General features: G+C 53.9%; 1 protein-coding gene across 5 annotated transcripts; it reads left to right on the forward strand.

The window, feature by feature from the left end:
- The first annotated feature begins 12,998 nt into the window (after positions 1-12,998).
- XYLT2 (xylosyltransferase 2) lies at positions 12,999-26,153 on the forward strand. Of its 5 annotated transcripts, none has more exons than XM_037149916.2 (11): positions 12,999-13,216; positions 19,054-19,546; positions 19,826-20,001; positions 20,262-20,464; positions 20,836-20,916; positions 21,113-21,329; positions 21,418-21,594; positions 21,843-22,105; positions 22,386-22,581; positions 22,931-23,534; positions 24,979-26,153. In XM_037149916.2, exons 1-11 carry the CDS (start codon positions 13,082-13,084, stop codon positions 25,299-25,301), a joined length of 2,868 nt encoding a protein of 955 aa, XP_037005811.2. In that variant the 5' UTR covers positions 12,999-13,081; the 3' UTR covers positions 25,302-26,153. The 5 variants fall into 5 exon arrangements, with proteins under 5 accessions (XP_037005811.2, XP_053512862.1, XP_037005813.2 ...); XM_053656887.1 differs by lacking the exon at positions 24,979-26,153 and having other exon boundaries at positions 22,891-23,024; positions 23,201-23,510; XM_037149918.2 differs by lacking the exon at positions 24,979-26,153 and having other exon boundaries at positions 22,931-23,024; positions 23,201-23,369.
- Positions 26,154-26,432: the final 279 nt, after the last annotated feature.

A 26,432-nucleotide genomic window follows, 5' to 3' on the forward strand; every position in this document is an offset into this window, starting at 1 on the left:
AAAAGTGTGAAAACCGGGCCCAGGAATAAAAAAGGGTAATGGTACTCCCGAGAAGGTCAAATTCTCAACCGAGACAAGTCAGCTCTGCCAAGGTCATGTCCCTATAGAGAAGGACCAGGACTCAGGCATGGGTTGAGCGCACCTGGGTTAGTGCACTCAGAAATCCTGAATCTCTAGGTTCCACTGAACCTGTGCAGAACTGCGCTCCCTCCCTGTTAAGAGCTAAAGCTCCCTCCTCCCGGAAGATGATGCAGGGAACGTCTGCTTGGCAAGACAGTATCCATCCCTCTCCTGGCCTCCAGACAAAGAACTAGAGTCAAGTCACAGCTTAACCCGGCCGGGAGGTACTGATCTGTGACTAATGAAGGAACAAGACTGTACTGCCCCTGATGGAGCTACAAGAACCTGCCAACGTGGCGTGGCTGTGGTCCAGGGAGCAGGTCTGAGACTGGATCTTGAGGATGAGGACCAAGGGGGCAGAACGTAAAGGTTGACTGGAGAGAATTTATTAATATGGGAGCACTCCCCTTCGGCACAGGATCTCACCCCCTGGCAAGGAGAAGGTGCTGGGGTGGCTCCCAGAAGCTGGAAATATCAACGGCCCAAACTAAGTGAAGTAGAAAAACCAGAACTGCCACAGCAGCGGTTGGAAGGAGGGACCACCAACATCTCTGAGAGCTGATTGTCAGCTGCACCCTCCGCAGGCCAGGCCTGAGGGCGGGAGGTGCCAACAGTGATGGGGATGCCAGCATCCTGGAGTAGCACGGGCCTGCTCCTCCCTTACTTCCTCCCTCTCCCATGTTTTCCTCCGGGCTAATGTGTGTTCGCACGTCCAAGTGTGTGAATGCATATACACACACACAGACACACACGAATGTAAGTTCCCCGAGCGCAGGGAGTTTTTGCCCATTTTATTCACCATGGCATCTTTGTTTGTATTATTTAAGACATTGTTTTCACTTGCAAACAAACACAAATTTATTTCCTCACAGTTCTGGAAATTAGATGTCCACGAGCAAGATATCAGCAAGGTCCACCTTTGTATCTTTCGTGCCCAGATCAGTGCCTAACGCACAATAAACGCTCAAGAAATTCTGTAGAATGAACTCAGATGAAGTGAATCGCCCTGTCCCCCCTTCAGCACAGAAGCCCATGCTTCTCTGTGCATCGTTGCACGTAAAGACAGCCTGCACGGTCCCCAGGCCACCAGCTACAGAGCTCAGCTAGGCTCAGTCAGGAAACCCAGTGACCTCTGTGAGGACGCAGTGGTCATCAGCGTGCCCTGGCCTCAGCAGCCTGGGGCTGCCAAATGGGCACAAGTCACAGGGGCTTCAGTTCTCATCCCACCCACGCCTCCCAAGTGCTCCCGGGGTCCCTGTGCCCACCCCGTGCCCCAGCCTCACCCCTGCCACTGCTCTGCGGTCTCCGTCCACCCACCACCCACTCCGTCACAGCCTGTCCCCATCCTCCCTCAGGATGACCCTCCTCATCTCCACCACAAAGTAGGAGACTGAGTTCCAACGACTAAAGACTTTACTGGAACTTTGAGGGGAGGGGAAGAAAGCAGAAAACAGAAGCACTTCCTACTGCTTCCAGACGGCCCTCGGCTGGGCCTCTGACAGCACCTGCCCTCAAGTGCGTGATCTGACCTTGGCCACCACTCCTACCTCGTTTCCTCCTGCTCCCTCCTCTTTATCCATCTGAAGGCCCCAGATACTTCTTCCTGCTCCAAGAATACTCCCAGCTTATTCCTGCTGCAGGACTTTTGCCCCCAGACCTTTGCCTTGCTGGCTTCTTCTAGTCTTTACTTGCCCTCCTAATGTTCCCCCAGGAGGCCTCCTACAATAGCCGCCGAGCCCCTCACTGTCACCTCATAGCACCTATCACTGTACGAATCACTCTTATTCATTTGCTTTTGCCTGCGTATCATCTCTCTTCAGTGGACTGTAAGTCCTGTGGGAGCAAGGGCTTCGTTCCACTCCCCACTGTGTCTCAATGCCTGGTGCATGTGTAATGCCTGGCACATAGTAGATGCTCAGTTGAAATCTACTGGATGTTGAATGTGGAACATCCTCTCTACCTGGAGTCCTGGTCCAACATCCCAGGGAGAGGAAAGGTTTCCCTCTTCCCAGCTTGAGGCCCACGTCTGAGGCTCTGGTGTTCTTTTCAGACCCAGCCCTGCCCATCCTGCCTGCCTGGGGGGACTACTGACTATCCTCAGGGGACACCACCCCCCACTGAGGGGGACAGTCTCATCCTTACCCCCAACCAGCCCTGATGGAGTTTCTCAACATCAGGACCTTTCCTAGCGATGTTCGTTTAGGGTCGAAGACCGTTCTGTGAGGGCATCAGTCAGTGGTCTGGTCAAGGTTAAGTTGCCAAATCCAGGATACTTTCTTTTCCTGGTCAAAGTGAAGACGGGATCAGGCCTGTGTGAGCTGTGTCAGAGCTTTGGCATTCCTGACCTGTGAGTGTGTGAACAACACACTCACACGTACATACACACACACATCACATGACACTCAGACCCCTGAAGCCCGTGCCGAGAAGCTCCCAGGCCGGAGACGGACGTCCAGTTCCATGCAAACGTGCACCCATCTGCATCTGGAAGCAGATTACTTACTTCACCTCTGGGCACAGGACGGTCAGCGACTCAGGGTCCTCCGCAGCAAGGACAAGTGGGGACTTGCTGGTCATTCAGCAAACGAACACCTCCTCCTGGTGTTCTGCCCAGAGTAAGGACCAGCCTTGGTACGGAGGTGAATTCAAGCATCCCCCACAACTGCTCTCACTTTTCTAAAGGTAATTTTTTCAGGTCCAGCCATCAGGGTTGCAGAAGGCCTCCTGGCCCCGAGGCCTGGGCCTCCCTGCAGGCCTGCGAAGAGCTTTTCACCTGCATTATCACCTCCAGAGCCCAAACACCCGGGAGGCTTGATTAACTGGGAATGGCACGAGCTGTTTCAGCCTTTCTATGATAATTTTTTAAATGTTAAAAGCATGGCAGATGACTCTTTAAGTGTTTTCACAATCGGAAATCAGAGGGGAGGAGAAAACCTTTTAAAATCTCAATCAAGCAAGAGTGGAACACGTGCCCCAGCTGCTGCAGCAATGCACACTGGTGGGGGGAGGGGAAGTGGGGGGCTGCAGGGGACCCGTGGGGTGTTTGCTGCCTAAAAGCGAGGGCCCAGGAGAAGGGTGACTGAGGAGGCCTTCAAGCTGAATTCAAAGGCGAGGCAGTGCTCACTAGACTGCAGCTGGCGAGTGGCTTAGGGGTTATGCAGGCTTGTGTCTCTTCCACCTGCCACTCCTTTCATGCAGAAGCGTCTGTTTTCAATGCCTTTAATGATCGGAAAACTGTATCGTGGTAACTAGGGGATTGGGTGGGGGTGGTCCAAAAAGCCTGGAATGTAGAATGTTAAGAACAGGAAAAAAAGTTGAGTTTTGTTTTTTAAAGATTTTATTTATCTATTTTTAGAGAGAGGGGCAAGGAGGGGGAAAGAGAGGGAGAGAAACATTGAAATATGGTTGCCTCTTGAACAGCCCCCACTGGGGACCTGGCCCATACCCCAGGCATGTGCCCTGACTGAGAATCAAACTGGCAACCCTTTGGTTCACAGGCCCACGCTCAGTCCACTGAGCCACGTCAGCCGGGGTGAGTTTTTTTGTTTTCAAGTGTTCAAGTAGACATAAGAATTGTGAGCAAAAATTAATTGGGAATTCCTGGCAAGACAATGATGTAGACACTGCTCCTGGGGTCTTGGGTTCTGCTGCCCCTCCTTCCTGTCCCCCCAGCACACTCCCAAAATGGGTAAAGACAAAAGGCAATGACTTACATCAGCACTGGACACTAGCCGTCCGCACCAAGGAAACTCAGTGCTTTCTGCCAGACGGTGCCCTGGCGCCTGGGGTACCAAACAGAAGGCGTCACTGAGAAAAGGCAGGCTGCTCCCAAGGGGTCCAAAGGTCATCAAGAACATGTGGGGCCCTGGCCAGGTCGCTCAGTTGCTTAGAGCATCGTCCCCATACACCAAGGTTGAGGGTTTGATTCCCAGGTCAGGGCAACATACAAGAATCAACCAATGAATGCACAAATAAGTGGAACAACAAATCAGTGCTTCTCTCTCTCTGCCTCCACTCCCCCTCTCCCTCTCTCTGAAATCAATTTTAAAAAATTAAAAGAGAAAAAAAAGAAATCATGACAGTCAGAGTCTCCCATGTCCCCACCCACCCTCCCCCACCGGTTTCTGGAGTGTGGACTCTGTTTGCCTTCCCGCTCCCACGAGCTGCCGAAGACACGCCCTTGAGACTGTGATGTGGTGAGACTATCTGGACTGGTTATGACTCAGTTAAGGTCCCTGCGTGCGTGACTCAACCCAGTTGAAACCTCTACATAAACTTTTAAGATTTGGTGGGTGGGTGTGAGAAAACTAGTCTTGCAGTCGCCTGAGACTGATTTATGAGTTCCCTTGCTTATTAACCTGCCACCTACCAATCTGGCTGCCCCTTTCTTCAATGTCTCTCTGCCCTCTGCCTACCAGGGTGGGTTTTGGATTTCACCCGGGGCAGCTCCAGGCCAGGGTTCTGGCCCGCCCCTTGGGCATCCGTCTCACCCAGCAGGCGAGGCCTGGAGGTCAGAGTGGCCTGAGGATGTTAGGGTGAGGGTGCACCCCAGGCTTCCCTCCCACCTCTGCATACCTGCAGCTTTCGGACCACCCCAAGTGCACTGTGGCTGCTCCACTGGTCCTGCCTGGGCACAGCCACTGAGAAGCCCTGAGAAGCAGCTGGTGAATCCATGAAGCATGCCACACTCCCGCCCAAAAAGAATTCCCCCCAAAACTTTCAGTAACTTAGTTGCAATAATTAAGTCTTCTTGAGAACTTAAAAATAATAAAAACTCCATTTTTTTTTTCTTTGCTAAAAATTCATCCGGGGAGGTGGCGCTAAATCTCCCCACACATGCTGCTCACCCCCTGCTCTCGCAGGGGGTGTCTGAAGAACTTGTTCCCTGCTGTGTCCTGTCAGTTTTCCTCCACTCCTTTGGTCTGAACCTCAACGGCTGAGAAATACTCAGGCAGGAACTTTTATTACCTCCCCTGAACAGGGCTTGGTTTTGTCCTGGCTTGAGTCGTTGAATAGGCGAATCGCTGCATCTCTGTCTCCTGCCAAGGGCGGGGTCATTGGAGACACGTGTCACAGGAAATAGGCAACTGGAGATGAACGTGTCAGGTTTCTCGCTGACCAAGGGGACTGGAGAATGTGGCTTTAGTTCCTTAGACAAATGGGCACCCTTGCGCTTTACCCTTGAACTAGACATATTTTGCCATCAGCCCCTGATACACTGCCCCCTGCAGGGCCAGGCTGATTATTGCCAGGGAAAGAGCAGCCCAGAAAACCCTTCCCCAGGAGCTGAGCCCCCACTCAGGGAGCAGGTTAAGACATTCTTCTGAGGAGGAGGTGACAGAGAGGCCTCCAGCCCTTCTGTGGTCTGAGTCAGCGCCACCCTCAACCCCACCCTGACAGGGAAAAGTGAAACCAAGGACATCAAGATTCGACACCAACAGCCACACTGGGCTGACTTAGACTTTCGTCTGGGAGGCGGTGGCAAAGGAAAGCTCATAGGAGCCTAACTGAGGCAGCTGCCTCTCTGTGGGGCAGGGTGGGGGAGGGAGGGTTCACTGCAGCACAAAAGTTTTGTTTCGTTTTTCAATCAGAACATCCAATTCAAATTCTCAATAAGGTTCCGGGGGACTCTGGAAAAGATCTAGAAACTAGAGGAAATCATACTAAAGGGGCAGAACTCTGAGAGCGAGATGTACAGCAGGGCAGCAGAAACCACAACAGCTGGGTTAGAAGCTGTCACGTCGGCTGTAAATACCAGGGAGGGCCCTGGAGGGAACAACATTAACAAGGGTGAAAACGATCCAGAGATGAGAGGCAGGCAGTCGGGCACAGGGGCTATAACCAGGGAATAACAGGAATTACGGAGAAGAAAGAATAGACACAGCGAAAGCAGTCATCCAAGCCGTAGGGGGGAGAGAACGTCCCGGCACAGAGAAAGAACTCGGCTGGAAACTGAGAGCATGTTCTGAGTCCCAAGCAAAGCTGATGAAAAGAGAACCACATTTAGACACACCATGGTGGAATTCTCAAAATGAAAGCTGTCAACATTTCCGAAACGCGTGCACACACACCCATGCAAACAGGGAACTGAAGGGAGAAAAAGATTTTACTTTTCCTCGCGTGACCTTTGCTCTGTTGTATTTAAACGTCCATATGCATTTCTCTTTTGTAATTTTAAAAACAAGCTTAAATTGGAGGGAGGGATGATAAAGAAAGACCTTACAGACACAAAAGAACAAAGAGCCAAAATGAAAATGACTGTAGACTTCTCACAGAGAAGTAAATGTCGATTTGTTTTACCTGGACTCACAGTTAAAGACATATTTTACTTGAAAAAATACATTTTACTTTGTAAATATATACTTAAACATGATAAAGGAGAAAAAATTAATTCTATGTCTTTTTGGATATTCATGATGCAATAATTAATTATCTTTACAACATTTGATGGACTTTAATATTTCCTCCTCTTGTCTGCATCATTCTATGTTTTCACAAACGCACTCATAGCCCTGGCAGGTGTGGCTCAGTGGATTGAGCACCAGCCCGCAAACCGAAGGGTCACCAGTTCAATTCCCAGTCAGGGCACATGCCTGGGTTGCAGGCCAGGCCCCCAGTTGAGGGTGTGCAAGAGGCAACCCGTTAATGTTTCTCTCTCACATCAATGTCTCTCTCTCTCTTTCTGCCTCCCACTTTCCTTCTCCCTCCCCCCCTCTCTGAAGATGAATAAATAAGGTCTTAAAAAAAATCCTTCTCAAGTACTGTTCTTAAATACATCATGTAAAAATGTCTATTGGGATATGAGAAAAAACATGCAAAAACCCCCCCCCTCACAACTGAGAAAAAAATTCAGCTTGAAGCACTTATTTGGTGGTTTAGGGAAAGAAGAACTTGCATGTATTCACAGAAGGATGAGAATTACTTAGCATTTTTTTGGAAATCTTCTGGCAATATCCTTTAAAAATTGAAATATGCATTTTATCCTACTCTTAGGAATCTATCATACAAAATAAAGACACCAGTATATAAGGATGTATGAACTAAGATGCTTCTTGCAGTGATATGCAGTGTTTGTATTTCATAGCTACTTTCACTTTGTTTTCATCTGCATTGTTTCACAATTTCTCATTTGTCAAGCGGTGTCTTCATTTATCTCTTTGAGCTTTCTTATTTTTAAGTGGTTGCCAGATTAGTTCCCAAATTAATTTCATCCGTGGGTTCATATTTCAGGTGTTCAGTTGCTTGGCTGTCTTCTTTAGCATTTGGTTTCCTCGTGTGCTTTAGAATATTGGTGTACGGGCTCATATGGCAGGGAGTTGATTCTTTTGCTTTGTGCCTTGTTTGGCTCTCTCTCCTTTCTTGTCTGGTGGATTTAATTTTGTGGTGACCACGCCTGTGCCCTAGTCCAGACTGGTCTTGTGATGACAGCTGCAGACCCGTGCTCTTCACTGACGTGGGGGTCTTGGAGACCCCCTCACAGCAGCAGCAGCAGATGTCTTGACCCAACTCTCAATGGCAAGGCTATCTTTCCTCTGTTGCCTCTTCAGTCCACAGTTTTGGCCATAGCTCCTGAGAGCTGGTCAGTTGCCATTTTTTCCCAGCCTTCTTTTTCAAGTGAGAGGTGGCCTCCTTCCGGTCCCTGGATTCAGCCAGGGAGTCTGGCTCCTTCCTCTACTTCATGTGCAACATTTTAGTTCCCACAGTCCCACAGGCCCTTGGCTTTGGCCCTACTCACCAATCTGCTTTCCAGTTAGTTCTCTTTCTTGTCCACTGAGAGGTTTATCCTGTTTTTTAGTCTGTTTCTGTCTTGTTAATGTCTTTTAAAACTTGTACTCAAATTGTTATGCATTTGGAGTGATGAGAGCTTGTCAAAGCACGAACTTTCAACCTTCCTCTCATTAGTGTTTAAGTCATTTTCTACTTTTCGCAGGTACTTCTCGACCTACTAGTGGAAGCAGAGTAGTAGATAGTATTTGGGGGGGGGCGGGGTGAAAGAGCTGAACGCTGAGAGTGTAACACTAAGAATTCAAGTGTGGGACATTTCGTCCGGGCTCAGTGGGCTGGGCAGGGATGTGAACCAGATCAGCAAGAGCCTGTCTGGGCCACTTCTAATTTTGAACTGTCTCCTGACGGCGACCCCCTGTGTCAGTAAGATGATTTGCAGGAGCAGAATGTTCTGAGCCCTGGGCTCTCCTGCAGTCCTGTTGGAAGCCCTGCTGACACCCGCTTTGTGAGGTGGTTGTGCCCACCACAGATTTTGTAGACAATGCAGAGGGCCAGAGAGAAAGCTAATACTGCATAACACGCAGGGGTGTCCAACCCATGGCCCAGGATGGCTATGGATGCGGCCCAACACGACTTCATAAATTTACTTAAAACCTTTTTTTTTCTCATCACTTTTCATTAGCATTTGTGCATTTAATGTGTGGTCCAAGACAACTCTTTTCCCTCCAGTGGGGCCCAGAGACGCTAAAAGGTTGGACACCCCTTATACCATAAGAGCTCTCAGCTGGCTACATAGAAAAACAAACAAGATGTGACCCTTTGGGAACAATTCATACTGTCGACATACAATATAAACAGAATAACAGAAAGAAAAATAAGAGAGATGTAGGTGAGTGCCTAAATTCTTCTCCATAAAAAGAGTCATCAATTTTAATATTGACTCAAAAACAAACAAACAAAAACCAAAAACAATAAACCCACACAATTCTGAATAGACAAACAACCAGGAAGGGGTATAAAAAAAAAGAAAGAGGGGGAGTTACCCAAAAATCAGCTCCTTAAAGGACTTCAGGGTTAGATGCTCTCGCTAGCGAGGCTTTTCTAATGTTTAAAGAACAGCAGTGCCTGTCATTGAATACATTGTTTCAAAACACAGAATAAAGAAAGAATGCCCCTCAGCTTTGGCTGGAAACTGGTACAAGTCTAATTCTCAAACCTGCCAGAAAAAAAAGAAAACGAGCAAAGGAAACCACAGACCAGGGTTTGCAGGCGCAAGTGTCTATAAGAGGCAGAAAGTAAAATAGAGGCTGAATGTGGCTGGGCGTGAAATTACAGGGGAAAGTGGAAGCTACAGGAAATGGAGACTGTGTGTCCCTTATTCAGGAATCCCCGGTCAGATGCTTCAATATCCTGGGCTGGTCACATATACAAGTCCCAGGGGGCACCAGTTTGCAGCTCCTGGTGTAGACGGATCTCTACTGTAAACATAGAGGTAGGAATCCTAAATAAAATACTGGTGAGTCCAACTCAACCTATATTACAATTTTTAAAAAATCTACTATGACCGAGTTACATTTACTCTTAAGGGTTGCAAAAAGGTTTTCATATATAAAAATTATTTTTAAAATTACCCATCGCCTCAATAGATTGCATCAGAAAAAAACCCATATGATCATTTCAGTAGATGTTGGAACTTAACCTTGCAAAGAGCGGAGGCCTGGGAATCCAGAGCTGAGTTGGGTGTGGGCTGGTGGAGGGTGCTTCAAAGGTAGCATCAAGGGGTCAGGGCAGCACCAGGCCCAGCAGACAGCCCTGGAAAGTGTCATTCCAAGGAACTGGACCAAGAAGCAGAAATGAGATAAAGATGAGAAGACAGAGCCTGGGGAGATGCTTGGAGGCACAGACTTGGGGCTTCGCTGCAGGGGCCTCCATGTCCTCTGTCCCGAGCCCAGGTTAAACTCCGGGTGCTGAAAACGCATTTAAAACATTCAGCATCCAGGCCTCATAAAACAGCTCTTAAAACTAAGACTCTAAGGACAATGTCTTCACATGAGAAAGAACCTATACAAAGCAGCTCACTTAAAAAAAAAAAAAAAAGCTTTCCTGTTCTGATTTTCCAAGGAGCCATTTTGTATTTTCAAGACTTTGTACAATAAAAAAGTGAGGGTGAGCACGATGAAAATTATAGGGGAACCTGGAGAGAAGAGGAGACAGTGAGAAGCAATGAACCTTGTAGTTTATATGGTCAAATCTAACTCAATATATTTATGTTGTACCTCAACAACAAATTTGGTTTTTAAAAGTAGTTAAATCTAAATGGATACTGAGAGAGTGGCTGGCAATAAAGTTCAATAAAGACTCCTGCACCTCTACTTCATACCATATATAAAAACAAATTCCAGATGGATTGAGATAGAAGACTTAAATGTAAAACTATAAAATAAAAATTGTGGGAAAAATATACGAGACCATAAACTTCCTCCAAGATCAGGAGATCTACTAACTGGGACAGAAAATGAGAAGCCATAAAACAAGAGGAACTATATTTGATTCCCTCTAAAGTGAAAAATTTTAGAAAGGTCTTATATCAAAGTGCAGTGATAAACTGAGGGAAATTTTAAAAGGGTGAAAACCTCTTCAAATCAATAAGAGACGGACAAATAATACAACAGCAATCCATGAAGGTAAATTCATCAAGTTGGTGAAGAGGCAATTCTGGCAGGAGCAAATCCGGTCAAGAAACCAGTCAACAGACACTCGCCAGCAGAGAACTGTGAGTTAAAAGACCAGGAAGGTCACTTCTCACTTACCAGATGAGCAGAAATTAAAAACAGCGGCAACACCTGTTATTGAAAGGGGTGCAGGAAAACAGTGCTCTCAGACATCGCTGTTAGAAATGTGCACTGTTACAACATTTTGGGGAAGCGTCCTGGCACTAGAACGCTTTGGGGAAGCGTTCTAGCTATTAAAATGAAAAATCCCCTTTGGCGCAGTAATCTCATTCCTGGGACAACGCGCTAGAAATACAGGCGACAGTGCATGGGGGCCTGCGGAGAACCGTGTTGACGACAGCCTCGTAGTGGCGGCCAACTGGAAACCAAGTGCACGGCGCCACCCAGCTTGGGGGAATTTCTAAGCAGGATGGAGAGCAGGGTCTGTAAACATGATCCGACTTTTTAGACGTAGTGACACCCATCCCCTCAAAAGGAAGAAGAAAACCTGTGTGTGTATGAATCGTTGGAGAAAGTGGTGGAAGGAAGGAAGTTAGTTAGGAAGCAAGCCAGCAAGATAGAGGCTGTTAACATGGAAGGGGATGGGAAATACTTGAAACTAAGTCTCTGTATTTGAAAACCATGTTGTAAGGCGACCCCAGCCATGCAGAGTTATGCAAACATATAGAGATGAGGGAGAGGGTGGTCATCAGAATATTGATGATTATCCCTGTGAGTGGGATTGCAGGTGACTTAATTTTTTCCTTGCATTTTTCTATGTTTTAAATGTTATGTAATGAGTATATATTATTTGTATAATCAGTGGAAAACAAAGCTATTTTCATAAGCGGTGGAGGTGGGGAGGAGGGTATTACCACGCAGAGGGTATCGGGTTTCTAAGGGGCCTGATTTAAAGAGCACAGAAGATCAAAGATCGATATTTAATTAACATATCAATTGCTGGCATATCAACCGATGTTTTCCAAATCCCTTAAAGTATAGGTTCGCTTAAGTAGCCAAACTGGCAGCTGAAACATTATTTACAATCCTCCCATTTAACTAGGGCTGAAGAATGGAATGATTACAAATACCAAAGGGGTAGGAGACCCTACAGGAAGTTTTATGTAAGCTGCCCCATCAGCTCTCTGGTACTCCTCGCAGCTTAGAATCCCCCTCACCAAACTAACCCGGCAACTTCCAAGCCCTCTCCTCATCGCTTTCCATTTTTTTTAACCATTTCTTTTTTCCAGACCTCTCTGGAATGGTTCTTAAAGTCTTCATTTTAAATCTTGAGTGTTGGTTTTGCTCTTCTTTTTACTTTCTTCTGGCGCTGGGTGGCTTCCCGCAGCTGGGCGTGCACCTTGCTTTGGGTGAGCACGGCTCTCTCTTCTCCCCTGCCTTCTCTCCATGCACCTCCCAGGTTCAGAGGGGGCTGCGGGTGCTCAGGCGTTGTCTATGCAGAGCTTGGACTTGCCAGGCTCTCAGATAACAATAGGGTTAAAGAAGAAGTTGGGCTTCACCTGCTCCTTCTTTCACATTTATTGAGTGTTGCTGGGTGTCCAATGCCAGGCTAAGGATTCAACAGTGAATGAGGTATGATCAGGGATCGAATGTGGGGAGGGTGCCATTGGTAAAGACGGGGATGGGGGAAACAACTTCTAGTATCTGGCCAAGAGAAAGAACAGTGTGCAAAGGTCTAGCGGTTCTCCAAGTGTGGTACCAGGTGAACAGAATCAGCATCACCTGGGAACTTGCTGAAAATTCTAATTCTCGGGCTCCACTCCCGACTTAACAAAGCTGAAACTCTGGGGGTGGCCCCGGCAATGTTTTATCAATTCCTTCAGGTGATTCTGACGCACCCTGGATTTTGAGAACCGTGGCTCTAATAGAGGCCTGAGTGATGATCTTTAGCTGACGGGCCGAGGAGAAAGGAGGCTTTGTGAGGGCCTCTGATGCCAGTCCACGGGGTTAGACTTTACTCCGTAGCTGCTGCCTCCAGGATCTCGATGAAAGCTGTGTCTGTGTCACTTACACAATCGCTCCCAACTCAGCGTTTCTGGGAGCTCTGGCATTCTCTACGCACCCGGGCGAAGACTGCACTGAGTTTCCCCACCCCCCGAAACACCAGGAGGCCCGCAGAAGAGAGGTCGGACTGCAGACCTCTCCCCACCGCGGAGCCACGGCTTTGCGATCCCAGAGGAGGTGAGCACACACAGGATCTGGAGAACCAACGGAGACAGGAAGGAAGCAGCCCCGGACGAAGCCGGAGTGCTGGAGGCTACAGCACCCTGCCCTAAGCCTAGCGCGACCCAGCCAGCTGCCCTGCGGGCCCAGACCCCGCCCCTGGCCTGAGGAGCCAGGCGATTTGGGACAACGGGTCCCGCCCACGGCCCCGCCTCGGCCCCGCCCCGGCCCAGAGCGCGCCGGCCCGCCTCCCGTGGGGGGAGCCGTCTCGGCCCGCACCCCTGCGCGCGCCGCGGCAGGGTTGCAGGGCTGGGCGCGCGCCCCGCGTCTGGGGCAGGAAGATGGTGGCGAGCGCGCGGGTGCAGAAACTGGTGCGGCGCTACAAGCTGGCGATCGCCACGGCGCTCGCCATCCTGCTGCTGCAGGGCCTGGTGGTGTGGAGCTTCAGCGGCCTGGAGGAAGACGAGCCGGGCGAGGTGCTCTGACGGCCGGGCAGGCAGGCGGACAGGCCAGGCGCGGGGGCGCGCGGGGTCCTGGCAGGGCTAAGGGCTGCCCAGGCTGGGGGAAGTGGGGCATGGGCCGCATGCGTGCCAGACTCTGGCAGCCACCTGGAACTGGGCATCCGACTCCTGGCGGCCTTTCCCAGGAGAACGTGAGGGGCTGTGCGCGGGGTGGTACGTGACCCGGAGGCCCGGACGATAGGCGGGCAGGAGGCCGAAGCGGGAGGAGCGGGTCTCGTTGGGGTGGTCTCCTGCCCCGGGTGCCATGAAGGTCAGGAGCCGGGAGCGGGGCCGGGAGGCGGGGCTGGGCCCGAGCCTGCTCCGTAGTGGGGAGCCCCAGGCCAAACTTTTTGAAGTTGGGAGGGGGCGGGGGTGTGCGCACCGTGGGCGGAGGCGTGAGGCCGGGGGACCCTCAGCTTCGGCGTCTAGAAGCGCGTGACAGGTATAGTGGAGGCTGGTGGTGGAACTCAGTCTGGCAACTGAGGGAGCAGGGAGTGAACCCAAGGGAAAGACCTGGAGTGTCTCTGAGGCGTGGCTTCCTCCATGCCTCGGAGCCAAACCAAGCCATGCCAGGGGTCTGGAGAAACTGCATGGGTCTTCAAGAGGAGATGCTTGAGGGAAATGAGCTGGTGAGTTGACCTCAGGGAACTAGGGAATTGGGGATGTAGACCCCTCTAGCTCCAAGGGAACGGGGACAGCAGCAGCTGCTGGTTTAGCAGAGCACCAGACCTGGCAGGGGCAGACCTACCCTGCGCACTCCGGGGTCCCTGCACCTGAGGGTCTGAGGTTCTGCTGCTCTAGGCTGACCATGGTTTCCGCTGGAGACCCACATATGTCCTCCCCAGTGTGGTCAGGAAGAGTCCAGTAGGATCTGGGGCTATCCTGGAAGGTCAAGGAGGATAGGCCAAATCCTGGCCCTAAGCTGTGGGCCAGAGGGCAGAGCTTCCCTGCGCCCGCCCCACACCCTGGGTTCTGGTGCCTCTAGGGCTCTGAGGCAGGCACTTGACTTGCCATGTTCTCTTGGCCCCTCCACCTGGCAGGGTGAAGGCCAAAGGAACCATGACGTCCACTTTCCCTTCGTGCATCTGGGCAGTCTGGGAGTTCTGGTGTGGGGCCTGGGAGGAGAGCTGTCGTCGCCTGTTTTGGGAGGACCTGGAGTCTGGGATGGTGAGGGGAGCTGGAGCATAGTCACGGGAGACCATAACTTGTGAAGGAGCTGAGGGTGGGGGTGGGGGAGGCTGTCTCTGTGAGGTCGGAAGAGTGAATTTGTTCTGTGGACCAGTATGTAGAAGCAAGAGAATGTTTTGGGTCCAGTGTCAGAAGACTCTGGGCAAATGAGACGTTCTGAGGTGGAATGAGCTGCCCAGGCAGAGAGGGAGCCCTCTGACTCCAGGGTATGTGAGCAGAGGCCAGTGACCTCCGAGGAGGGGCACAGCAAAACCTCTGAGGCTTCTCAGAAGCCAGGGGCCCCGAGCTGCTGCCTGACTCCATAGGCCTCTGGAAAGGCTGAGAGATTGTCCAGGCCTGGAGGCCCCTGCCGCCCTGGGGTGGGGAACTGGGGTGGTTGGGATCCCACCTTCCCACTTCCTCCTGGCAGTAACTGAGAGGGGAATACTGGGCTGGAATGGAAAACGATTCCTAATGATCCAAAGGCTGTGTAGTCCAAGCAGCCACCAGCGCCTGGACCCCTCGGGAGCCACCTCACTAGATCTCAGGGCTGCCAGGCGTAACCTTGGGCTCAGGAAGGTGGGTGCTGAAGTCCGACCACCCCACTTCACTGTCCTAAGTAGTGGTGTGACCACTGGCAAATCACCTGACCTCTCCATGTCCTCATCAGTATCTCCCCTCACGATGGGAATAATAATAGCACCACTCTCGTTGGTTGATTGTAAACATTCAATGAATGATGCCTGTGAAGTATTTGTGGGACTTCCTGGCATATGCTGAGCCATCGATAAATAACTCATTGTTATCTCAGCACTGCACATTGGGAGTGAGGATTCATTCATTCATTCATTCATTCATTCATTCAACAAATGTTTTAAGTTCTACTTGGTACCAGGCAGTGTGCTAATACTGCGCATACAGAAATACACAAATGGTTAGGGTCTCAGCCCACGTGGGCAGGCAGCTGCAGGGAGAGGCTGACAGTTCAAAGGAAACTCATTATAATAACAAGGGGGCTGATTTTGATCAGGGGGTCAGGGAAGGCTTCTGCAGGAAGTAGCATGTGAGCTGAAGGAGCCCGTCAGCCTGGGGAAGAGGTGGGCAGAAGGCCCCGAGTTGTATGGGTTCAGCTGCCTTTGAGGAGTGGAAGGAGGGTGTGTGGTATGTTCCATGGAAGGAGGTTTAAGAGTTAGTGCAGGCACAGTGAGAGGTGAGGGTTTTATTGGAAGTGCAATGGGAAAGCCCCCCACGGGGTTACGCGGCAATGGGATCAGATGTGCATTTACGACGCACGCTCTGCCCATCTCTGGAGGGGGATAGAGTGGAGACCAGGGATGATCGTTAGCATCCGGAGAGCCACTCTCTCGTTTTCAGTGCTTTCACAAACACTGCCTCACCACTTACTTTAAACTTGGCCTGAGAAGTCCAAAGGAGGTGGGGTGTGGGGTAAGTGGTTCTATGTCGTTTCCCCGGCTCAGAGGATTCCGAGGAGGAGCTGCAGAGCCAGGAAGGGACAGAGGACTTCAAACCTCCTCAGTGGGGAGGAGGGGGCCTCAGAGGCCAGAAGGCATCTAGGTCAGAGGACCAGTCCCCACCCTCAGTAATCAGAGGGGACCCTGACCTCTGGCACTCTGACCTCAGGGACAACTGGGGACAGCTCCTCTAGCAGCCATGCTGCAGCCTATACGAACATGCCTGGGTTGGGGCAGGGCTGCGGGCTGGCTGTCCACCAAGGACCCTCTTCTCCCCGCTGCCTCCTAGTCCCCCAGCCTCCTCTGGGATTGTCCTTCTCAGGGTCACTGCTCCGTGCTGCAGTGCAGGGCACCAACAGGCCCATCTCCTCCCACATCCTGCCTCCCACCGCAGCCAGCCTGGCCCTGTGCCCCGGACCCTGCCCTCCTGACCAGCTTCCTGACTCACTGATACTGGCTGCCACCCTGAGAGCCCAAAGCTCCTCTGCCGTCTCTGCCCACCTAAGCTCGAGGATAGCGTTCTCCGGTGTGTGGCCAGGTTGATGTGCACTCAGCTCCATGGAGCTGCAGTCACTGTTCCTGGGGGCTGCCCAGTTCAGGGCGCCTTATCCAACGTGGGCACAGCATGGGGCTTGCGGCCTCCTCCCCACCCAGCCCTCCCTCTTACAGGTGTCTCTTCTCGGACAGGAAAAAACCACTCCCAGCTCTCATTAGGTGCCTCTCAATAGATCAGAGGGCTAACTGGGTGCTAGGCACAAAGGGAATGGGTACTAGGGGGAGGGATGGGGCTCTGGCCCTAAGATGACTATCAGCCTGACATGTGAGGTGCCATGCTCCAACAGAGAAGAGGAAGAAGGTCCTAGGGGGGTGAGGGGCAGAGAAAAACCAATGCAACAGAGTCGAAGTGCCTGAGGGCCTGGGGCTCCTTCCTGACATTTTATTTGTCCAGGTCCTACTCCCCTTCCAGTGATGATAATGGTCAAGTCCTTGCCTACTCCAGGAGCTTCACACACTCATTCATTCAGCAAATATGTACTGAGTGTATAATATTGCCAGACATCCTTCTGGGCTCTCAGTAGCCATCGGTGGACAAAACAACAAAGAGCCCTGTTCTCATGGAGCCTACCTTCTTGGGAGGGGAGAGACACAGAAGAGTACATTTATAGGATGAGAGAAAGTAGTAAGTGCCATGGAGCAAATAAAGCAGAGGACAGGGAGGGCCGGCGTTTTAAACACAGTGTTAAGGTAGGCCATACTGAGAAGGTGCCGTGGGAACAAAAATGGAAGGAGGCCGGAATGAGCTGTGGGGACATCTGGGTGGGGATGTTCCAGGCCCGGGGCAGGCAGGAGCTGGAGCTAGTGAGGTGATCTGATTCCTGCTGTAGCCACCTTCTTGAAGGAAACCCCATCGGGATTTACTGGTGGGCGACTGGATGTGGGTGGGAGGGAAACAAGAGTCAAAGATGATTCCTAAAAGGTTTTGGCCTGAGAAACCTGAAGGACGGAGTCCGTTCGCTGAGCTGGTGGAGTAGGAGCCGGTTAGGGAGGAAGATCCGGAGTTGGCTTATGGACTCGTGGGCTTGACAGGGATATGGAGCTCCCCAGGGAGATGTTAGGAGGGTGGGCAATTAAAAACCTGAAGGTTCAAGGGAGCAATCCAGGCCACATGGAGTTCAGAGACTGAAGAAGATCCCCTACAGAGCCAGACAGGAAGGGCCCAGGGCAGCCTTGGGAGGTAAAGAAGACCCAGCCAGGAAGGCTGATGAGTGGCCATGAGGCAGGAAAACGGGGAGGCCATGCTTGAGGCCAGGTGTGGAGGTTCATGGGGGCCACTGTTGGAGCCAACTCTAGCTGCCTTATTTTGTGCCCTTCTCTGACACAGTTCCCTCCTGAATTTCACAGCTGAGGGAATGTGCTCAGAGCAGGTAGGTGCCTGGGGGCGTGGCCGAGCTAGGCATGGAGCCCTGAGGACTCCAGGGTGGTCACACAGTGCCTTCCGCTTCTCCTTCTCCTCCTCTGTGGCTCATCCACCAGGCACCAACCACATGTCCCCTGTGTGCCAGCTACTCCACTGGGTGCTGGGCACTGAGGAGGTGGGGCTGACGTGACAGTCTCTCCCCCCGCGGCTGTGTCTGCTAGAGGCATGATCAACTTGGTAAATGGGTGGGCTTCATGCAAGGGGATCTTGAAGAGTGGGTGGGCTTTGGTCAGGGAAGGGGGTGTCAAGAGAGGGGGACAGGGCCAGCTGGGGAAGAGGATGGGTATACATGCCTTTCAGGTGTGACTGGGCCACCTCTGAGAAGAAGCAGCAGATGCCAGGAAGCAGGTGTGGCAGCCAGGGAGGCCCACCGCCCAGATTCACCTTCCAGAGAACTCGCAGGGAGAAGCATTCAGTGGCCAGGCTTCAGCAGCGGGCACCTTCATGCTCTGCCTGGCCTTCGGGCCCCAGCCAGTGACGGGGCTCTCGCCCACAGGCAGTCAGTCTTTGCACCTGAGCCCCCATTAGCCAGCCGAGGCTCCCTGCACTCTGTGGTCTGCGGCTCTTCCTTCCTCCCCTCCCTGCTCAGGTGGCAGGCCGGCTGAAGGCTTTGCCTGCCGACTCCTGCTCCCTGTCGTCCACTGGTGGTGCCGCCACTGGAAATCCTGCACTTACCCTGTCTTGGTGGTGTCTGTTTCTGAGGGAACCCAGCCAGTATGGGGTCGCAGGTTTCACCTCTCTCCTCTCCACCAGGAAAGACCCCTTCTCTCAGCTGTGGTCTCAGTGGTGCAGCCTCATGGAAGTGTGATAGGCAGAAGAATGCTCTCCTGTCTCAGCTAAGCCCCGCTGGGAGTGGACACTTACGTCCTCTGCAGGGCCTCTACACCCTTCTCTTGTGACATGTGCGGACATTCGTTTTCACATCTGCTAAAAAAGAAAGTGGTGCTCACTGCAAAGCAGAGAGGAGACGCGCTACCCCGTGATCTGTGTGGTAGTGGGTGTGCTGGTGCCGAGGCACCGTGGAGGGAGGACGGGGAGAACTCCCAGCAGAAGCGCTGTTTGCTCAGAGTCCTCAGATGAACAGAACTTCTCTAGGTGAAGGGTCACAGGGCTTCAAGGCCCGAGGCCAGCAGGGAGCCAAAGGAGCAGGAAGAGAGTGATTGTCCCGGTGACCTGTGTCTGCTTGTCTTTTACAGAAAGGAAGGCAGAGGAAGCCACGGCCACTGGACCCTGGTGAGGGCTCCAAGGACACAGACAGTTCAGCCGGGCGGCGGGGCAGCGCCGGCAGAAGGCATGGGCGCTGGCGGGGCCGCGCCGAGAGCCCAGGTGTGCCCGTGGCCAAAGTGGTACGGGCTGTTACCAGCCGGCACAGAGCTAGCCGAAGGGTCCCTCCCGCCCCACCCCCAGAGGCCCCTGGCCGCCAGAACCTGAGTGGGGCCGCAGCCGGGGAGGTGCTGGTTGGGGCAGCTGGCTTTCCACAACACGGAGACACTGGGAGTGTGGAGGGCGCCCCCCAGCCCACAGACAATGGCTTCACCCCCAAGTGCGAGATTTTGGGCAAAGACGCACTGTCCGCACTGGCCCGGGCCAGCACCAAGCAGTGCCAGCAAGAGATCGCCAACGTGGTGTGCCTGCACCAGGCCGGGAGCCTCATGCCTAAGGCTGTGCCTCGGCACTGCCAGCTGGCTGGTAAGAGACAGGCATGGGTGGAGAGGTGGCAGCCCCAGGGGGTGACCTGGCAGGAATCCCACCCTGTTTCTCAAAGGAGGAAAGCTCAGAGGGGCCCACCTCCCTTGCTAGCTGGTAGTGATAAGGACTGGAAGTGGCAGAGGCGGTGAGGGGCCCCAGGAGCCCTGGGCTCTGAGTCTGGGATTCTTCCTTCGGAAAGCAGGCAGCTCCCTCGTCCCATCTGGCCTCCCCTCTGTGACCTAGGGAGGGGCCTCACGGGCGCCCCTGTTCTCCGCTCAGGTAAGATGAGCCCCGGCATCCAGTGGGATGAGGCCCGGGCCCAGCAGCCCGTGGACGGCCCCCCAGTGCGGATCGCCTACATGCTGGTGGTCCACGGCCGCGCCATCCGCCAGCTGAAGCGCCTCCTCAAGGCTGTCTACCACGAGCGGCACTTCTTTTACATCCACGTGGACAAGGTACCGTGTGGGTGGCCGAGGGGTTCTTCCAAGTGAGCAGAGTAGAGACCCAGAAGGTCACAGACAGACGGGGTTTCTGCCCTGTTCGGGTGGCCCCTAGTTAGGGAAACAGGCCTAGAATAGGGGAACAGCCAGCACAAGGTGACATGTGTGCTCTCCATTCCGTGTCACGTACACTCTTCCCTGGGGTGGGGTGGGGAGGTCATGTGCTGAGGGTCCACCTGTGGCTGCTGAGAATCCCCCACCCCCCACCCCACTAGCGCTCCAACTACCTGCACCGGGAGGTGGTGGAGCTGGCCCGGCAGTATGCCAACGTTCGGGTGACACCCTGGCGCATGGTCACCATCTGGGGCGGGGCCAGTCTGCTGAGGATGTATCTGCGGAGCATGCAGGACCTGCTGGAGGTGCCTGGCTGGGCCTGGGACTTCTTCATCAACCTCAGTGCCACTGACTACCCCACCAGGTATGGCGTGGTGCTCGGGACCTCCAGCTGGGAGGGGCCCATCTGGGTACTTGGGTTAGAGGGTCCTGATAGGCCCCTTCCCCTCCCTCGGGCCTTATTCTGAGATCCACACAATCCAGACATGGTCCCTTCGCCCTGGCCATGTTTTAGGGAAGGGAATGGTGAATGAAGATGGGGAGGAGGAGGAGCCAGAGGGGTATACTGGGGTGCTGGGTCAGCCAGCCAGAGGTGCAGGAAGGACCACCCCAGAGCGTCAACCTGGGGATAGGGCACATGGCCAGAGGCCAAGAGGTGAAGGTGAGGAGCGCTGGAGGGAGTCTGCTCCAGGCCAGTGGCTGAGTGCCAGTGGCCACACCCCATTCCCTCCCCAGGACCAATGAGGAACTGGTGGCTTTCCTGTCCAAGAACCGGGATAAGAATTTCCTCAAGTCACATGGCAGGGACAACTCCAGGTGAGGGGATGGGGGAAGAGGCCCTGACCCTGGGGTCTCATCACAGCCCTTCCCACACTGGGGACGTGGGGCCCCGCCCAGGGTTACGAAGCCTCCAGACCAATCACAGATGGAAGAGTGCTGGTTCCTAGGTGGATGGAACAGCCCGGACTCCACCCTACACAGCCTCCGGCCTTGGCCGGTCTGCTCCCCACAGGTTCATCAAGAAACAGGGCCTGGACCGGCTCTTCCATGAATGTGACTCGCACATGTGGCGCCTGGGTGAACGGCAGATCCCGGCAGGCATCGTGGTGGACGGTGGCTCCGACTGGTTCGTACTGACACGCAGCTTCGTGGAGTATGTGGTGCACACGGACGACCCGCTCGTGGCCCAGCTGCGCCAGTTCTACACCTACACGCTGCTCCCAGCTGAGGTGGGTGACCTGGGCCCTCACCCAGGCCCAGGAGGGAGCTTGGTGGGGTGCCCACAGCTCACCGTCCACCCTGTCCTGCCGCCTGTAGTCCTTCTTCCACACAGTGCTGGAGAATAGCCCGGCCTGCGAGAGCCTCGTGGACAACAACCTGCGGGTCACCAACTGGAACCGTAAGCTGGGCTGCAAGTGCCAGTACAAGCACATCGTGGACTGGTGCGGCTGCTCCCCCAATGACTTCAAGCCGCAGGACTTCCTACGGCTGCAGGTGCACCCCAGGGCTCCTGGTCACTGCCCTAGCTAGGGCCTCACCCCGGCCTTCTGCCAGGGTCAGAAAGCATTCAGGGTGGGCTAATCAGAGAACTAGGGGCCTTCTCCCTCGGGGTTCTTGGGGCTACTGTAGCAGCAGGAGAAGCCCAGAGGCCAATCTCTGGGCAGTGCTGGGAGGGGCCCCTCCCCTGCTGTGCTCTCTGGGACCTGCAGACCCCTTTAGCCTCCTTGCCTCTCCTGCTCCAGCAAGTCTCCAGACCCACCTTCTTTGCCCGGAAGTTTGAGTCCACTGTGAACCAGGAGGTCCTGGAAATTCTGGACTTCCACCTGTATGGCAACTACCCCCCTGGCACGCCAGCCCTCAAGGCCTACTGGGAGAATGTCTATGACGTGGCCGATGGCCCCAGTGGGCTCAGTGATGTCATGCTCACCGCCTACACCGCCTTCACCCGCCTCAGCCTGCGCCACGCTGCCACCACTGCACCCCTGCCGGCCACCCCACTCTGCAGGTGAGACCTCCTGACAGGTCCTCGGGGTGTGCTGACTGGGGGGAGAGCAGTCAGAAAGTCTCAGACATGCCCTGCCACCAGGGAGCCCCCAGTGTAAGGCGGAGGAAAATGCAAATAAAACAAAGATGGCAAGAGCCAGGCACACAGGTGCCGTGGGTGTGAGATTTGGGGCGAAGGAAGTACCTGGGAATGGGACTCCCCAGAGCCCGCTCCCTGGGACTCCAGACCAAATCGGATATGCTGATGGCATCTCCCTTTCTCCCTGCTGAAACCTTCTTAGGTTTGAGCCCAGGGGCTTGCCGTCCAGCGTGCACCTGTATTTCTATGACGACCATTTCCAGGGCTACCTGGTGACGCAAGTGGTGCAGCCCTCAGTCCAGGGGCCAGCAGAGACGCTTGAGATGTGGCTGATGCCCCAGGGGTCGCTGAAGCTGTTGGGGCGCAGTGACCAGGCCAGCCGGCTGCAGAGTTTGGAGGTGGGACAGGTCCTCCCCTTGCTTCCTCCTGACCCCCAGTAAGACTGAGTATAGTGAGAAGACGGGGCCAAACACTGAGGGAGGGGCAAGAACTGGGTTAGGCCTTTCAGGACTGAGTCCGCGGGCTGCTCCTTCCCAGGGACAGCAGCCTTGGCGATGCCTTGTGCGCATCCATGGGTCATCCCTGCGTGCACACTTGGAGGGGACCTCCCACCTGGGGTGCCCAGAGGACATGCCACAGTCACAGAGGAGACTGCAGTTCCACTGTACTGCAGCCTCGTCTTCTAGACTGCAAGGGTTTTCTTCTAGAGGGACGTGGACATTCCATTCGGGCTACTCCTGTCTCCAGGTCTCTCTCAGAGGCCTTCGCTTCGTGTGGGGATGTTCTCCGGGCAGGACTTTGAACCTTACCTCTGCCTTCCTGCCCCACCATTGCAGACCAGGTCAGAATGGGAGCCTAGAACAAATTCTAGTCCAAGATCTTCATTTTGGAGACGGGGAAACTGAGACCCAGAGGGAGACTGTGTGTAGTTCGAGGTCACAGTGCATTAGAGGCGGCATTAGAGTAGAGAGGAGGATTTTCCCCCAGGCTCCTGCCCAGCTGCCTCCCTCCCTACAGGTTGGCACCGAGTGGGACCCCAAAGAGCGTGTTTTCCGGAACTTTGGGGGGTTGCTGGGGCCACTGGATGAGCCTGTGGCCATGCAGCGTTGGGCCCGGGGCCCCAACCTCACAGCCACTGTGGTATGGATCGACCCCACCTATGTGGTGGCCACATCTTATGACATTGTGGTGGACACAGAGACCGAGGTCACGCAGTACAAGCCCCCACTGAGCCGACCCCTGCGGCCAGGGGCCTGGACCGTTCGACTACTTCAGTTCTGGGAACCCCTGGGTGAGACCCGCTTCCTCGTGCTGCCCTTGACCTTCAACCGCAAACTACCTCTCAGGAAAGGTAAGGATCTAGTTCCCAAAGGATGCCCAGAAGCCAGGGAGGTAACCCCAAGAAGCTGACCATCAGAGTTGATTCCCATCACTAGAGAAGGGGAAGGGGGAAAGTAGGGAACTTGACTGTCTGCCCTTTAGCATCCTAGGGCTGTGCTGAGTCAGGTAGACGCGGTTTTGCAATGGAGCTTTGACAGCTGGGCTGTTATTAGCAATCTACTTCCTGAGCCCCAGTCTCATTAAGCGTAAGGTAGGAGTAATGTAACTACCGGAGATCTTCTGGGTGCATGGAACACAAATCCACTCAAACTAGCTCAAATAAAAAAGGGGAATTATTGGAGAATGCAGGGCTGTGCCCCACAGATCCCAGGAAATGTCTCGAGCCTCACTGGAAACCAGCGGTGCTTTCTCTGTCTGGGGGCTTCTTGTGCATCATCCCATCTTCTCTCTGTGCGTTAGCCTCAGGCTCCGGCTTTTTGATACACAATGTATGGCCTCTTAGGGCAACAAGACTGACCGGGGCCTGGCCCCCGGTCCACATTCTTAGGACAGCAAATCTGACGGTATGGCCTGGTGGGCAAGGTCACGTGACCCACCACCACCCACTGGCTGAAGCCAAGGGAGCCTCAAGGCTGCAGGTGCCTCAAGGGGGGGGCTATGTCCCCCAAGTAACTAGTCCCTGGGAGACATTTGATATGAGTATGTGGGTAAAAGTGGCTGGTATGCAGTAGGTGCTCAGTAAGTAGGTACAAGTTTCCTTTCTCTGGCCACAGCCTATCGCAGAGAAGGTGGGTCAGAGTGGGGAAACCCAGAGGAGGACAGACCAGTGGGTGGGCTGCGGCAGACCCCGAGCAGGCAGCTGCACCCTGCTTTCCCAGGACTCACAGCCTGCTGGAGGGGATGAGGGAGGAATGGAGGTCAGCTTTACAGTGGTGGGCACTGGAGCTGAGCCTTGAGTAGGCTGGATTTGCCTGGACAGAAGGGTATTTTGAGGGAACAGAGTCGGTAGGTGTCTGATGCACGAGGGAAACGGTGGAGGGGCACAGGGTGCAGAGGGGTGGCAGGACAGAAGGCTGGCAAAGCAAGTGGGGCCCAGCAGCCGGAGGGTCTGAACAGGAGGCTTCCGATGGCTCTGGACATGGTTGAGAACAGGCGGGGGTGACACAAACCATTATGGGAGAGTTACCCTATTTTCTAAAGTGCCCCAAACCCACTATTCTACTTGATCCTCAAGTTGGGGATTCAGGGACGACTGTCTTGGTTTTATAAAACTAATGGTTTCAGAGGCACAGAAAGTTCTGTGGAGTAGCCCAAGAGCCCAGGTCACTCAGCAAGATGTGACTCAGCAATAGAGTTGGGACAGGAACTGGGGTGCCCAGACCTGACTCCCAGGGTGTGGTCTTCATGGAATCAGTTGGGCCGGGCGTGCTGACGGCATGATCTTGCACCCCCAGATGATGCCAGCTGGCTGCACGCCGGGCCCCCCCACAACGAGTACATGGAGCAGAGTTTCCAGGGCCTGAGTGGCATCCTGAACCTGCCTCAGCCAGAGCCCATGGAGGAGGCCGCCCGGCAGCACACGCTGCTTACGGGCCCCGAGCTCGAGGCCTGGACAGATGGGGAACTGAGTGGCTTCTGGTCTGTGGCTGGACTGTGTGCCACGGGCCCCTCCACCTGCCCTTCCCTGGAGCTCTGCAGACTGACCAGCTGGAGCTCTCTGTTCCCCGACCCCAAGTCAGAGCTGGGGCCTGTCAAAGCAGACGGGCGACTCAGGTAGCAGGGCCCCAGCAGCACCTCTGGAACACCTGAGGAATTGCACTTACAGACAAAGGAGGGGCATCCCCCCACCAACAGGCAAGGACCAGAGGCCCAGACAACACGCCCATCAGCCATAAGAACCTGCACAGATGGCAAGGAAGGTGGGCGCAGTATTTACAACTGCCGGTGGCGCTGCTGGGGACCAGAGAGGGGCAGGAATAGGAGGAGAAGGGCTCCAGCTTCCACACCCTGCTCTTCCAAGCCTTCTCTGATTTTTTTTTTTTAAGAAAAATGGGTGGTGTGGGGAGGAACTGGAAACAAAAGATGTGCAATAGGGCTCAGAGCAGCCCCAGGAAGTGGGCCATGGCTCTAGGGAGCAGCGGCCTGATGGGCCCATCTGCTGTTGCTCTGGAGGTGGGGCCAGCGTCTCTGTCCAGGGCATCATCCCTGGGCCTAGGCCTGTGTGCTCGTGGCTGAGGCTCTGTAAGTGCCCTGCCAGGCTCTGAGGCCCAGAGACCAGGTGATTTGGAGGAGCATTGCAGAGCTGGGCTCTAGTGGGACAGCCTCTCCTCTTGTAGCCAGGGGACCACAGAAGAGAGGGTGGGGCTGGCTCTAGGGCTTTCCAGAATGCCCTGCTCCTTGACGGGAAAGGCAGGGCACCAGGACCTACTGAGAACAATGCAGAGTCTCCCAGGTACCCAGAACTGCAAGCAGAGCCTTGGGCTGCTGCCCCAGAAGGGCAAGGCCGCATGAGCAGCATGGGAAGAAGACTCTGTCGGGGATCTCAGAGGAACCTGAAGCAGCATCGTGCCTGAAGCTCAGTGTGAAGTCTGAAATATGCAACAGAAGAAATAGATCTCTATCTCTTTAAGCCCAGCCTCTGCGTTTTCCCTTCTGGGGGTTGGGAAGCCCTCATTCTTAGGCCTTCATCTAAAGTCTTGGCTGGTACTTGGGCAGGCAGCGGTGAGGTAGAGGTTTCATTCCTAAGAGTGGCAACAGCTTAGATTCTACCCAGGAACCAGAAAGGATGCAAGAACTCATCTAATACAGCTCCGTCTTTTTCAGAGGGGTGGAGAGGCTCAGAGACGTCCTCGTTGCCACCTAGTGGGCCAGTGGGAGAGCCAGTTCAGTTCTCGAGCCCTGACCCAGG

The sequence above is a fragment of the Artibeus jamaicensis genome, unplaced genomic scaffold, assembly GCF_021234435.1.
Source record: "Artibeus jamaicensis isolate MK-2021 breed Jamaican fruit bat unplaced genomic scaffold, CSHL_Jam_final contig_1998, whole genome shotgun sequence".
NCBI lineage: Eukaryota > Metazoa > Chordata > Mammalia > Chiroptera > Phyllostomidae > Artibeus > Artibeus jamaicensis.

Coding starts and splice junctions, on each gene's coding strand:
- XYLT2 (XM_037149916.2), top strand. CDS start 13,082: ATGGTGGCGAGCGCGCGGGTGCAGAAACTGGTGCGGCGCTACAAGCTG. Junction 21,330..21,417: donor ACACGCTGCTCCCAGCTGAG/GTGGGTGACCTG, acceptor TGCCGCCTGTAG/TCCTTCTTCCACACAGTGCT. Junction 23,535..24,978: donor CAAACTACCTCTCAGGAAAG/GTAAGGATCTAG, acceptor TTGCACCCCCAG/ATGATGCCAGCTGGCTGCAC.